At 38.1% G+C, this 16,242-nt stretch overlaps 1 protein-coding gene across 4 annotated transcripts in view; it reads right to left on the bottom strand.

The window, feature by feature from the left end:
* Nucleotides 1-418: 418 nt before the first annotated feature.
* Nucleotides 419-16,242, bottom strand: part of MBIP (MAP3K12 binding inhibitory protein 1) — a 35,256-nt gene continuing 19,432 nt past the window's right edge. For 3 of the 4 annotated variants that reach the window (XM_060004666.1, XM_060004668.1, XM_060004669.1), the window contains one exon: nt 419-956. In XM_060004666.1, coding sequence (XP_059860649.1) covers nt 849-956 — 108 coding nt within the window. In that variant the 3' untranslated portion in view covers nt 419-848. The remainder of the gene's footprint in view (nt 957-16,242) is intronic. The other variant, XM_060004667.1, reaches the window with a different exon arrangement.

Raw genomic sequence — 16,242 nt, 5'->3', positions numbered from 1 at the left:
TGCCTCCTATGTCATAGATTAATTGATCATAAGTGTGTGAGTAGTAGCTGCATCTTTTAAATGTTTAGTTTGCAACTATGGAAATATATGTGCTGCCTAATATAAAACTGGGGCACTCCAAAAAGGTGAGGCTCTCAAGGGAGAGGAACTATATAAGTTGTAACATCTTAACTACTTTCCAAAGACACACTTGGTTTTAGTCAATAGTAATAAAATAGCTAACATTTACTAAGCACTTCTTTTAGGCCAGTTTCAAAAGCTGTACATGTATGATTTCAACTACTGTTCATAACAAATGTAGGATATATTATCTTACATTTTACAGCTAAGGAAATAGATTAAGGTCACACAGTCTAAAGGGATAAAAGGTATGGTCTACTATTTAGATTAAATTGACACTTGGAAAAGAATATATGCATTCATTTAAAACTCCAAATTTTTATTGAATGCCTATTATGTACAAAGTACTGGTTTAAACTAAAACTGGTTAGTATCAATGTTACAAATATAAAGTCTTCTTAAATAACACTATTCAAAATAAATCTTCCTTTCTGTGGTGAACACACACATACACATGAAGATGTACTTTCAAATTAAGTTTTTCAATTTCCAAAATACCTCCTTTAAAACAGAAGGGAATAAATTCCAACATTGCTATTTTCAATGCATTAACTATTTTAAAGTACACTGGAATATTTGAAGATTGCTTGCTGCAAAGTGGACTCACATGAAAATAAACCTTGCTTTCAGAGGGACGTCTACATTAATACACTGCAATTAATTAAATGGCTATGTAAGTAAGTTATACACACATATCTAAAAAAGTAAAATGACAACAGAGGAGTTTTTCATGGAAGGTGATGCGTCACCATAGATTCTGCTTCTCTTGATTTTCTGAGCAGAGCTTGCTTGAGGGCACTAATTTTCTCATCAAGTTCAGCCAGTGAATAGTTCTGCTGTAAACAATAACAAATTGCTGAAGTATCTTAATGCAGATGAAGTTCTAAATGTACTATAAATATATAAAAATCCAAAAGCATGGTAAATACCTTTTTCTCATGAGAATTTAAAAACTGAACTATATATTAATGTTGACTATACTATAAATTTAAAGGCATAAAATAACAAGGCTTAAATATTTCTTACTTTTGCTTTTCTAATGACTAAGCTCTCCTGGAACTTTTATACTTTTTGAAAGGATTGTAAAAACATTTTTTCAACTGACTGACTATTCTCATAATCAATAGTTAAAAAAAAAAGTATTTAGGACTAGTTTAACTGCTTAAAATAACTAGAAATTCTCTTTTGATAGATTAACTGCAATCAACTACCTCTCCTGGAAAAAATGGATACTCTCAAATATACTCAAAATTTTACAATCAAAAAATAAGGAGAGGGGGATCAAGATGGCAGAGGAGGAGGATGTGGAGCTCACCTCCCCACACAAACACATCAAACATACATCTACATGTGGAACAGTTCTCATGGAAAACTAACTGGAACCTGGCAGAAGAACTGTACAACCAAAGCTTCAAGGAAGATCTCTACAAAACCAGGTACGACAGAAAATAAAACACATCAGGTCAGGACCTGTGCCCCTGGGAGGAATATGTAAGGAAGAGAAGGTTTGCATGGGTGGACCCTGGCATTGGGGAGCAAGCAGGTTAGGCCACAATCCTGAATTCCGGTCCTGGGGTCCTGCACAGGGGTGAGAAGTGCCCTTGCCTGCTGGGAAATCCACTGGGACAGAGAGAAGGACTGGAGAAACCTAGACTCTACCCAGGAGGAGTACGTGTGCTGGCTTCCCAATAATCAGGGTGGAGAGAGCCTTGCACTGGTGGATGCTGCCTCATTACACTTCCCAATCTGAAGGGGTGTACACCCCCGGCCCTGTTCACTCCACACCACAGACTGAGAGGTCTGGGCCAACTGAACACTGGGAAAAAGACTTGGTCTAGCGATGCAGAGACAGAACAGGGTGCCTAGAGTATGATCCGGGTGGGGCAGGGGCAGCCATTGTCAGAGCACTCAGGAACACAGTGGTTCATCTCCTAGCGAGAGTGCCCTGGAATGTCCAGTCCACACTGCAGCTTAGTGCTAGATTCTAAGAGAAGACTGCCACAGAGGCAGCCCAGATCTCAGGCAGCAGTGCAGCCACCTCAATTCCTGCAGTCACAACACTCCTCCATGCCATACCTTTGCACTAGATCCGGGACGAATACAGTAGAGGAAAACACGTAGCCTTGGGCTGCTTCTAAGCAGAACCACAAACACCTACACAGGCAGTGCATAGGTTCTCTCTGACTGCACTGGGCCTCACTTGCTTCAGCAATCACCTCCTTGGGGCAGGGCACACACTCAAGGGCAAAGAAGCCTGATCTAACCCAACCCTCTCGGCTTCTACAACAACTGTGAAATAGACCCCACCCTTGACAGGGCAGTGACAGCAACAGCAGAGAGAAAGCCCTGCCTCACACCCTGCACAGGCTTTAGATACTCCAACACCAACCACATCCCCTATTAAGGGGATAATGGCCAGCACACCCAGAGGAAAGACATGGCTGTCATCCATACTAAAACCATCCCTTGCACCAAAGACACTGGATACAGTTTACACAGAAATGTCCCCACGTAGAAACAATCCTTCAAGGAAACAATCCTTCAAGAAGACCACAGTAGATAACTTTCTGCCTCTATGAATTTAGAAGAAAGTTAAGTAAAATATATAAAACAAATACTAACAGACATAAAAGGAGAAGTTGACTATAATGCTAGGAGACTTTAACAGCCCACTGACATCAAAGGACAGCTCATCCAGACCGGAAATCAGTAAGGCAACAGAGGTACTAAATGACACAATATACCAGTTGGACTTAATTGATTTCTACAGGATGCTACATCCAACAAACCCAGAATACACATTCTTATCAAGCACGCATGGAATGTTCTCTAGGATAGACCATAAGGCCACAAAACAAGCCACAACAAATTTAAGAGGACAGAAATTATTTCAAGTATCTTTTTTACTGAAAATGGTATGAAACTAGAAATCAACCACAGAGACAAAAACAGGAAAAGGAGAATAAAAAACATGCACTAAAAAACCAGTGGATGAATGATGAAATCAAAGAAGAAATCAAAAAATACCAAGACAAACAAACAGAAATGAAAAACACAACTTTACAAGATCTATGGGATGCAACAAAAGCAGTTCTAAGAGGGAAGTTCATAGGGATATAGGCCTTCCTCAAGAAAGAAAAATCCTAAACAACCTAACCTACCAGCTAAAATAATTAGGAAAAGAACAAACAAAACCCAAAGTCAACAGAAGACAGGAAATAATCAAGATGAGAGGAAATAAATAAAAGAGGTCAAACAAAAATACAAAATATCAATAAAACCAAGAGGTGGTTTTTTTAAAAGACGAACAAAATCGACAAACCTCAAGCCAGGTTCCCCAAGAAAAAGAGGACCCAAACAAAATACAAAATGAAGAGATATAACAACTGATACCAAATACTACGAACAGTTATATGCCAACAAATTGGACAAACTAGAAGAAACGGACAAGGTTCTAGAAACACAGCTGCCAAAACTGAGTCAAGAGGAAACATAATTTGAACAGACCAATCACTAAAAGTGAAATAGAATCTCGAATTAAAAAAAAACAACACAAAACTCCCTGCAAACAGAAGTCCAGGACCAAACGGATTCACTGGGGAATTCTACCAAACATAGAAAGAAGAACTCATACCTATCCTTCTCAAAGAGGAGGGAACTCTCCCAAATTCATTCTATGAGGCCACCATCACCCTGATGCCAAAACCAGAAAAAGACACTATAAAATAAGAAAATTACTGGCCAATATTTCTAACAAATATAGATGCAAAAGCCTCAACAAAATATTAGCAAACCGAATCCAACAATACCTTCAAAGGATCATGCACCATGATCAAGTGGGATTCATACCACAGTCACAAGGATGGTTCAATATATGCAAATCAATGTGATACACCACATTAACAAAAGGAAAGACAACACATGATCATCTCAATAGATGCAGAAAAAGCATTTGAAAAAATTCAGCATCTATTCATGATAAAAACTCACAAAGTGAAAATATCTCACCATAATAAAGGGCATTTATGACAAACCCACAGCCAACAGAATATTCAAGGGTGAAAATCTCAAAGCCTTCCAGCTAAATTCAGGAACGAGCCACTGATGCCTACTCTTACCACCTCCATTTAACATACTATTAGAAGTCCTACCACAGCAATCAGACAAGAAAAAGAAATAAAAGGTATCCAGATTGGAAGTGAAAATTAGAACTGTCACTATTTGCAGGTGACATGGTACTCTACGTAGAGAACCCTGAAGTCTCCACACAAAAACTATTAGAACTGATAATGAATTCAGTAAGGTAGCAGGATATGAGATTAATATAAAGAAATCTATTGCATGTCTTTACACTAATAATGAAATATCAGAAAAAAATTTTTAAAGGCCCATATAAAACCATGTCGAAAACAAAAAACCAAAACAAAAAAAACCTAGGAATAACTTAACCAAGGAGGTGAAAGACCTATATGCTGATAAAATGGCCATACTTCCCAAGCAATCTACAGACTTAATGCAATCTCCATCAAAATACCTATGACACTTTTCACAGACCTAACACATAAACCTAAAAGTTACATGGAAACACAAAAGATCCAGAATTGCCAAAGCTCTCCTGAAGGAAAAGAACAAAGCTGGAGGTATAATACTTCCAGACTTCAAACTATACTAAAAAGCTACAATAACCAACACAGCTCTGTATTGGCAAAAAAACAGACAAATAGATCAATGGAACAGAACAGAGAACTCAGAAATAAACCAATGCACCTATGGTCAATTGATCTACAGACCAGGGAGGTAAGAATACACAATGGAAAAAAGACAGGTTTTTTTTGGTGGGGAAAATGACAGACTCCAGGAAGGCTAAAGCCAAGGACTACTTCCCAGTACTTCTGCTGCCAGTGTCCGTGTCCCTGTGGTGAGCAACAACTGCCCCCCACCCATGCAGGAGACCCTCCAAAACTAGCAGCCATGAGGCTGACACAGTCTTGGTGCTCTGAGCAGGTGTCAGGCCTGTGCCTCTAAGGTGGGAGAGCCGAGTTCAAGACATTGGTCCATCAGAGACACCCTGGTCCCACATAATATAAATCAGCGAGAGCTCTCCCAGAGATCTCCATCTCAACACTAAGACCCAGCTCCACTCAACGACCAGCAAGCTCCAGTGCTGGACAACCCATGCCAAACAACTAGCAAGACAGGAAAACAACACCACCCATTAGCAGAGAGGCTGCCTAAAATCATAATAAGTTCACAGACACCCCAAAACACATCACCAGATGTACTTCTGCCCATCAGAAAGACAAGATCCAGCCTCATCCAACAGAACACAGGCACCAGTCCCCTCCACCAGGAAGCTTACACAACCCACTGAACCAAACTTACTGAAGGGGGGCAGAGACCAAAAACAACGGAAACTACAAACCTGCAGCCTGTGAAAAGGAGACCCCAAACACGGTAAATTGAGCAAAATGAGAAGACAGAGAAACACAGAGCAGATGAAGGAGCAAGGTAAAAACCCACCAAACCAAACAAACGATGAGGAAATCTACCTGAAAAAGAATTCAGCATAATGATAGCAAAGATGATTCAAAATCTTGGAAATAGAATGGAGAAAATACAAGAAAGGTTTAACAAGGAACTAGAAGAACTAAAGAGCAAACAATGATGAACAGCAGAATAAATGAAATTTAAAATTCTCTAGAAGGAATCAATAGCAGGTTAACTGAGGCAAAACAGGTAAGTGACCTGGAAGATAAAAGAGTGGAAATAACTAGTGCAGAGCAGAATAAAGAAAAAAGAATGAAAAGAATTGAGGACAGTCTCAGAGACCTCTGGGACAACATTAAACACACCAACACTCGAATTATAGGGGTCCCAGAAGAAAAAGAGAAAAAGAAAGACACTGAGAAAATATTTGAAGAGATTATAGTTGAAAACTTCCCTAATGTGGGAAAGGAAATAGCCAGTCAAGTCCAGGAAGCGCAGAGTCTCATACAGGATAAATCCAAGGAGAAAGATGCCAAGACACATATTAATCAAACTATCAAAAATTAACTACAAAGGAAAAATATTAAAAGCAGCAATGAAAAAAACAACAAATAACATACAAGGGGATCCCCATAAGGTAAACAACTGATCTTTCAGGAGAAACTCTGCAAGCCAAAAGGGTGTGGCAGGACATATTTAAAGTGATGAAAGGGAAAAACCTACAACCAAGATTACTCTACCCAGCAAGGATCTCATTCAGATTTGAAGGGGAAATCGAAGGCTTTACAGACAAGCAAAAGTTAAGAGAATTCAGCACCACCAACCCATCTCTACAACAAATGCTAAAGGAACTTCTCTAGGCAGGAAACAAAAGAGAAGGAAAAGACCTACAATAATAAACTCAAAGCAATTAAGAAAATGGTCATAGGAACATACATATTGATAATAACCTTAAATGTAAATGGATTAAATACTCCAGCCAAAAGACATACACTGGGTAAATGGATACAAAAACAAGACCCGTACATATGCTGTCTACAAGAGACCCACTTCAGACCTAGGGACACATACAGACTGAAAGTGAGGGGATGGAAAAAGATATTCCATGCAAATGGAAAACAAACAGAGCTGGAGTAGCAATTCTCATATCAGACAAAATAGACTTTAAAATAAAGACTATTACAAGAGACAAAGAAGGACACTACATAATGATCAAGGGATCGATCCAAGAAGAAGATATAAAAATTGTACATATTTATGCACCCAACATAGGAGCACCTCAATACATAAGACAAATGCTAACAGCCATAAAAGGGGAAATCGATGGTAACAAAATAATAGTAGGGAACTTTAACACCCAATTTTTACCAATGGACAGATCATCCAAAATGAAAATAAATAAGGAAACACAAGCTTTAAATGATACATTAAACAAGATGGACTTAATTGATATTTCTAGGACATTCCACCCAAAAACAACAGAATACACTTTCTTCTCAAGTGCTCATGGAACATTCTCCAGGATAGATCATATCTTGGGTCACAAATCAAGCCTTGGTAAATTTAAGAAAATTGAAATCATATCAAGTATCATACCTGACCACCATGCTATAAGAATAGATATAAATTACAGAAAGAATTCTGTAAAAAATACAAACACATGGAGGCTAAACAATACACTACTAAATAACCAAGAAATCACTGAAGAAATCAAAGACAAAATCAAAAAACACCCAGAAACAAATGACAATGAAAACACAACAACCCAAAACCTATGGGATGCAGCAAAAGCAGTTCTAAGAGGGAAGTTTATAGCAATACAATCCTACCTCAAGAAACAAGAAACAACTCAAACAACCTAACCTTACACCTAGAGCAACTAGAGAAAGAAGAACAAAAAACCCCCAAATTAGCAGAAGGAAAGAAATCATTGAGATCAGATCACAAATAAATGAAAAAGAAATGAAGGAAATGATAGCAAAGATCAATAAAACTAAAAGCTGGTTCTTTGAGAATATAAACAAAATTGATAAACCATTAGCCAGGCTCATCAAGAAAAAAAGGGAGAAGACTCAAATCAATAGAATTAGAAATGAAAAAGGAGAAGTAACAAATGACACTGCAGAAATACAAAAGATCATCAGAGATTACTACAAGCAACTATATGCCAATAAAATGGACAACCTGGAAGAAATGGACAAATTCTTAGAAGTTCACAACCTGCCAAGGCTCAATCAGGAAGAAATAGAATATATGAACAGACCAATCACAACCACTGAAGTTGAAACTGTGATTAAAAATCTTCCAACAAACAAAAGCCCAGGACCAGATGGATTCACAGGCGAATTCTATCAAACATTTAGAGAAGAGTGAACACCTATCCTTCTCAAACTCTTCCAAAATATAGCAGAGGGAGGAACACTCCCAAATTCATTCTACGAGGCCACCATCACCTTGATACCAAAACCAGATAAGAATGTCACAAAGAAAGAAAACTACAGGCCAATATCACTGATGAACATAGATGCAAAAATCCTCAACAAAATACTAGCAAACAGAATCCAACAGCACATTAAAAGGATCATACACCATGATCAAGTGGGGTTTATTCCAGGAATGCAAGGATTCTTCAATGTACGCAAATCAATCAATGTGATAAACCATATTAACAAATTGAAGGATAAAAACCATATGATCATCTCAATAGATGCAGAGAAAGCTTTTGACAAAATTCAACACCCATTTATGAGAAAAACCCTGCAGAAAGTAGGCACAGAGGGAACTTTCCTCAACATAATAAAGGCCATATATGACAAACCCACAGCCAACATCATCCTCAATGGTGAAAAACTGAAAACATTTCCACTAAGATCACGAACAAGACAAGGTTGCCCACTCTCACCACTCTTATTCAATATAGTTTTGGAAGTTTTAGCCACAGCAATCAGAGAAGAAAAGGAAATAAAAGGAATCCAAATCGGAAAAGAAGAAGTAAAGCTGTCACTATTTGCAGATGACATGATACTATACATAGAGAGTCCTAAAGATGCTACCAGAAAACTACTAGAGCTAATCAATGAATTTGGTAAAGTTGCAGGATACAATATTAATGCACAGAAATCTCTTGCATTCCTATACACTAATGATGAAAAATCTGAAAGTGAAATCAAGAAACACTCCCATTTACCACTGCAACAAAAAGAATAAAATATCTAGGAATAAACCTACCGAAGGAGACAAAAGACCTGTACGCAGAAAATTATAAGACACTGATGAAAGAAATTAAAGATGATACAAATAGATGGAGAGATATGGAGAGATATACCATGTTCTTGGATTGGAAGAATCAACATTGTGAAAATGACTCTACTACCCAAAGCAATCTACAGATTCAATGCAATCCCTACCAAACTACCACTGGCATTTTTCACAGAACTAGAACAAAAAATTTCACAATTTGTATGGAAACACAGAAGACCCTGAATAGCCATAGCAATCTTGAGAACGAAAAATGGAGCTGGAGGAATCAGGCTCCCTGACTTCAGACTATACTACAAAGCTACAGTAATCAAGAGAGTATGGTACTGGCACAAAAACAGAAAGATACATCAATGGAACAGGATAGAAAGCCCAGAGATAAACCCCCGCACATATGGTCACCTTATCTTTGATAAAGGAGGCAGGAATGTACAGTGGAGAAAGGACAGCCTCTTCAATAAGTGGTGCTGGGAAAACTGGACAGGTACATGTAAAAGTATGAGATTAGATCACTCCCTAACACCATACACAAAAATAAGCTCAAAATGGATTAAAGACCTAAATCTAAGGTCAGACACTATAAAACTCTTAGAGGAAAACATAGGCAGAACACTCTATGACATAAATCACAGCAAGATCCTTTTTGACCCACCTCCTAGAGAAATGGAAATAAAAACAAAAATAAACAAATGGCACCTAATGAAACTTAAAGCTTTTGCACAGGAGAGGAAACCATAAACAAGAGGAAAAGACAACTCTCAGAATGGGAGAAAATATTTGCAAATGAAGCAACTGACAAAGGATTAATCCCCAAAATTTACAAGCAGCTCATGCAGCTCAATATCAAAAGAACAAACAACCCAATCCAAAAATGGGCAGAAGACCTAAACAGACATTTCTCCAAAGAAGATATACAGATAGTCAACAAACACATGAAAGAATGCTCAACATCATTAATCATTAAGGAAATGCAAATGAAAACAACAATAAGGTATCACCTCACACCAGTCAGAATGGCCAGCATCAAAAAATCTACAAACAATAAATGCTGGAGAGGGTGTGGAGAAAAGTGAACACTCTTGCACTGTTGGTGGGAAGGTAAACTGATACAGCTACTATGGAGAACAGTATGGAGGTTCCTTAGAAAACTAAAAATAGAACTACCCAGCAATCCCCCTACTGGGCATATACCCTGAGAAAACCATAATTCAAAAGGGGTCATGTGCCACAACGTTCATTGCAGCTCTATTTACAATAGCCAGGACATGGAAGCAACCTAAGTGTTCATCGACAGATGAATGGATAAAGATGTGGCACATATATACAATGGAATATTACTCAGCCATAAAAAGAAATGAAATTGAGTTATCTGTAGTGAGGTGGATGGACCTAGTCTGTCATACAAAGTGAAGTAAGTCAGACAAAAACAAATACCGTATGCTAACACATATATACGGAATCTAAAGGAAAAAAAAATCATGATGAAGATCCTAGGGGCAGGACAGGAATAAAGATGCAGATGTAGAGAATGAACTAGAGGACACAGGGTGCGGAAGGTTAAGCTGATACGAAGTTAGAGAGTGGCATGGACTTATATACACTACCAAATGTAAAATAGATAGCTAGTGGGAAGCAGTCACATAGCATAGGGAGATCAGCTCAGTGCTTTGTGACCAGAGAGGTGGGATAGGGAGGGTGGGAGGGAGACGCAAGAGGGAGGAGATATGGGGATATATGTATGTGTATAGCTGATTCACTTTGTTATAAAGCAGAAACTAACACACCATTGTAAAGCACTTATACTCCAATAAAGATGTTAAAAAAAAAGAAAAAGAAAAAAGACAGTCTCTTCAGCATGTGGTGCGGGAAAGCTGCACAGCTATATGTATATCAAGTCACTCCCCCACACCATATAGAAAAGTAAACCGAAAATAGTTTAAAGCCGTAAATATAGGACATGACACCAATAAAACTCCTGGAAGAAAAACACAGGCAAAACATTTTTCAGCCATAAATCACAGCAATTTCTTAGATCAGTCTCTCAAAGCAAAAGAAGTAATAGTAAAAATAAACAAGACCTAATCAAACTTAAAAGCTTTTGCATAGCAAAGGAAATCATCAACAAATTATAAGACAACCAACATATACTGCAGAGAGAAGACCAGCCCAGAGCATTTGGCTTTGAAGCCCAGCAGGGATGGCTTTTGGGAATCCCACAGGGTTGGGGAAATAAAAACTTCACTCTTAAAGGGCACACACAAAATTTCACACACTCTAGGATCCAGAGCAGAATCAGAAATTTGACAGGAGCCTGGGTCAGACCAACCTTCTGATCTTGCAGAGTCATCCAGAGAGACAGAAATTAGTTGTAGCTCACCCTGGTTACACAGCCACTGGCTGGTGGGCCAGCCATTTTTAGAAGCCTGTTCTAACATGTGGACAACACTGGTGCTAGCAAGTGGTATTGTGGAATCCTCCCTCTAGATTATTAGCCGCAGGACCCAGCCCCGTTCTAGCTCAGCAGCCTGTAGGCACCAGTGCTGGGATGCCTCAGGCCAAAGCAACTAAATGGGCCGGGACACAGCCCCACTCACCAGCAGACAGGCTGCCTTAAGACCTCCTCAGCCAATGGCTACCTCTGGACACAGCCCTGGCAACCAGAGGATCCAGGACCCAGCTCCACCCACAAGTGGGCAGGCACCAGTCCCAGAAACCCCTGGGCCCCGGCACTGCCCTGGAAGCCCGCTTTAACCTCTGAACCAGTCTCACCCACCAAGGGACAGACACCAACCACAAGAAAACCACAGCTCCACAGCCTGCATACCCAGACTGCCTACCAGTAGGCCACACTTTAAACTGGGACCAGCTTGGCCCTGCCCAGTAGCAGGCCAACACAAGCTTCAGGATGTCCTGGATGCCACACTCAACTGTGTCAGGAACTGGCCCCACCCACCAGTGATGCAACACTAGCTCTGGGTCACCTTGGCCATAGAATTAAGACTCCAGGACCTGGCTCTGCCTGCCAGTAGGTCAGCACTAGCTGCAGGACCTGGATTCACCCACCATGTGCAGGCAACAGCCCTGGAGTGTCCTGGAACTTGACTCCAGCCACCAGTGGGGCAAAATTAGCTCCAGGGTTACCTGGGGTTCTGCAGTCAGCCACCGTGTGACCCAGTACCACCTACCTGTGGTTGACAGCCTCCACACAAGGCAGGGCCTGGCAGCCAACCAGACTAGGGGCCAACCAAGCCTACTAGTCCACCCACATAGCCAGCCGCAACAGAAGGACCCATGCAGCCCTCATAGGGGGAACCCCTAGAGCACATAGCTCAGGTAACAAAAGGCCAATTCTCCATTGTTGGGAAACATAACCAACCACCAGATACATAAAAGTAAAAACAGCAACTCAGGCAAAATGAGACAACAAAGGAACATGTTCCAGACAAAAGAACAAGATAAAACACGAGAAGAACTAAGTGAAGTGGAGACAGGAAATCTACCTGAGAAAGAGTTCAGGTAGTGATTGTAAATATGACCAAAGAGCTCAGGAGAAGAATGGATGCACAGAGAGAGAAGTTAGAAGTTATTAACAAAGAGTTAGAAAACATAAAGAACAACCAAACAGAGATGAAGAATACAATATCTGAAATGAAAAATACACTAGAAGGAATCAACAGTAGACTAAATGAAAGAGAGGAATGGATCAAGTGAGCTGGAATACAGAGTAGTGGAAATCATTGATGCTGAACAAACAAAAGAAAAATGAATGAAAAGAAATGAGGACAGCTCAGGAGACCTCTGGGACAACACTGAGCACACTAATGTTTGCATTATAGGGGTCCTAGAAGAAAAGAGAGAAAAGGGCCGAGAACATATTTGAAGACATAATAGCTGAAAACTTCCCTAATCTGGGAAAGGAAACAGACATCCAAGTCTAGGAAGCACAGAGAATGCCACTCAGGATTAACCCAAAGAGGAACACACCAAAACACACTGTAATTAAAATGGCAAAAATTAAAGTTAAAAGTAGCAAGGAAAAAGCAACAAGTTACATAAAAGGGAATTCCCTTATGGCTTTCAAGTGATTTTTCAGCAGAAAGTCTGTAGATCAGAAAGGAGTTGCATGATATATTTAAAGAGATAAAAGGGAAAAACCTACAACCAAGAATACTCTATGCAGCAACGCTCTTGTTCAGATTTGATGGAGAGATCAAAAGCTTTACAGACAAGCAAAAGCTAAGAGTTCAGCAGCACCAAATAAGCTTTACAAGAAATGTTAAAGGAGTGTCTAGAAGCAAAAACAAAAGGCCACAAATAGAAATGTGAAAATTACAAAAGGAAAAGGCTCATCAATAAAGGGAAACATACAGTAAAGGTAGTAAATCATCCATGCACAAAGACAGTAAGAAGGTTAAAAGACAAAAGTAGTAAAATCATCTAACATCCACAATAAACAATTAAGGGATACACAAAAAAATCAGATGTAACAATATGACATCAAAAACAGTAATCATGAGGGAAAGAGAGGACAAAGGCAGGGTTGTTAAAATGCATTTGAAATAAGAGATCAACAACTTAAAACAATCATGTATATATATGTGTGTGTGTGTGTGTGTGTGTGTGTGTGTGTGTGTGTGTGTGTATATATATATATATATATATATATATAGTCTGCTATATAAAAACCTCATGGTAACCACAAACCAAAAATCTGTAATAGATATATACACAGAGAAGAAAGACAAATCCAAATATAACACTAAAGACAGTCATCAAGTCACAAGAAAAAAAAAAGCAAACAAAAATTACCTACAAAAAACAACCCCAAAACAATTAACAAAATGTCAACAAGTACATATCAATAATTACTTTAAATATAAATGGACTAAATGCCACAATCAAATGACAATGGCTAAATGGATAAAAAGCAAGACCTCTATATATGCTGCCTACAAGAGACTCACTTCATATCTAAAGACTCACACAGACTGAAATTGAAAGGATGGGAAAAGGTAGTCCATGCACATGGAAATCAAAAGAAAGCTGGAGTAGCAATATTTATATCATACAAAATAGACTTTAAAATAAGGACTGTTCCAAGAGACAAAGAAGGACATTACATAATGATCAAGGGATCGATCCAAGAAAAAGATTTAACAATTGTAAATACATATGCACCCCAGCATAGGAGCACCTAAATACATAAAGCAAATATTAACAGACATAAAAGGAGAAATTGACAGTAACACGATAATAGTAGGGGACTTTAACACCCCACTTATATCAACAGACAGATCACCCAGATAGAAAATCAATAAGGAATCACTGGCCTTAAATGACACATTGGACCAGAAGAACTTATTCATATACAGAGAACATTCCTTCTGAAAGCAGCAGAACACACATTCTTTTTAAGTGCACATGAACAGACTCCAGGATAGATCACAGCTAAGCTACAAAACAAGCCTTGGTAAATTTAAGAAAATTGAAATCATATCAAGTATCTTTTCCAACCACAACACTATGGGACTAGAAATCAACAACCAAACAAAAAAATCACCTGCAAAAGACACAAACACATGGAGCCTACTAAAAAAACAATATGCTACTAAATAACCAATGGATCACTGAAGAAATCAAAGAGGAAATAAAAAAAAATACCTGCCGACAAATGATAACGAAAATACAACATTCCAAAATCTGTGGAATACAGCAAAATCAGTTCTAAGAGGGAAATCTACAGCAATACAAGGTTATCTCAGGAAACAAAAACCTCAAATAAACAACCTAAACCTTACATCTATAGCAACTAGAAAAAGAACAAACAAAACTCAAAGTTAGTAGAAGGAAATAAATCATAAAGATCAGAGTAGAAATAAATAAAATAGAAACAAACCAAAAAAATCAATAAAATAGGTAAACCTTTAGCTAGACTCATCAAGAGAAAAGAGGGCCCAATCAATAAAATCAGAAATGGAAAAGGAGAAGTTACAGCCAACGCCACAGAAATACAAAGAATCATAAGAGACTACTATGAAAAACTATATGCCAAAATGGACAAATTCCTAGAAATGTACAATTTCCCAATACTGAACCCAGAAGAAATAGTACCAATATCAACAGACCAATTACCAGTAATGAAATTGAATCAGTAATTTTAAAAATCCCCAACAACAAAAATCCAGGACAAGATGGCCTCAGAGGTGAATTTTACTAAACATTTAGAGAATTAACACCTATCCTTCTTAAACTACTCCAAATAACTGCAGAGCTTCCAAACTCATTCTACAAGGCCATCATCACCCTGATACCAAAACCAGACAAAGATACTACAAAAAAAGAAAATTACAGGCTAATATCACTGATGAACACAGATACAAAAATCCTGAACAAAATACTGGCAAACCAAATTCAACAATATATTAAAAGGATCATATACCATGATCGAGTGGGATTTATCCTAGAGATGCAAGCATTTGTCAATATCTGCAAATCAATGTGATACACATTAACAAACTGAATAAAAACCATATGAACATCTCAATAGATGCAGAAAAACCTTTTGACAAAATTCAACATTTATGATAAAAACTCTCCAGAAAGTGGGCATAAAGGGAACATACCTCAACATAATGAAGGTCATATATGACAAGCCTGCAACTAACATCATACTCAATGGTGAAAAGCTGAAAGCATTTCCTCTAAGATAAAAGGATGTCCACTCTCACCACTTTTATTCAACATAGTATTGTAACTCCTAGTCACAGCAAAAAAAAAAAAGAAAAAAGAAAAAAGAAAGAAAGAAAAGGAATCCAAAGTGGAAAGGAAGAAGTAAAATTGTCACTGTTTGCAGATGACATGACACTATACACAGAAAATCCTATGGGTGCCACCAAAAAACTAGTAGAGCTAATCAATGAATTTGGTAAAGTTGCAGGATACAAAACTAATATATATAAATCTGTTGAATTCTACATATTAACAATGAATTATTAGAAAGAAATTAAGGAAACAATTCCATCAAAAAGAAGAAAATACCTAGGAATAAACCTACCTAAGGAGGTAAAAGACTTGTACTTAAGAAAACTATAAGACACTGATGAAAGGAACTGAAAACAACATAGATGGAAAGATATACCGTGTTCATGGATTGAAAGAATTAATATTGCTAAAAGACCATATTACAAGGCAATCTACAGATTCAATGCAATCCCTATCAAAATACCAATGGCATTTTTCACAGAACTAAAATGAATAATCTTAAAATTTGTATGAAACCACAAAAGACTGAACAGCCAAACAACAAAGCTGGAGAAATCAGGCTCTATGACTTCAGACTGTACTACAAAGCTACAGTAATCAAAACAGTATAGTACT

Source organism: Delphinus delphis, chromosome 2 (assembly GCF_949987515.2).
Source record: "Delphinus delphis chromosome 2, mDelDel1.2, whole genome shotgun sequence".
In the NCBI taxonomy this organism is placed as follows: Eukaryota; Metazoa; Chordata; class Mammalia; order Artiodactyla; family Delphinidae; genus Delphinus; species Delphinus delphis.
Note: the sequence above shows the minus strand (reverse complement) of the source record. Positions and strands in the feature narration are given on the sequence as shown.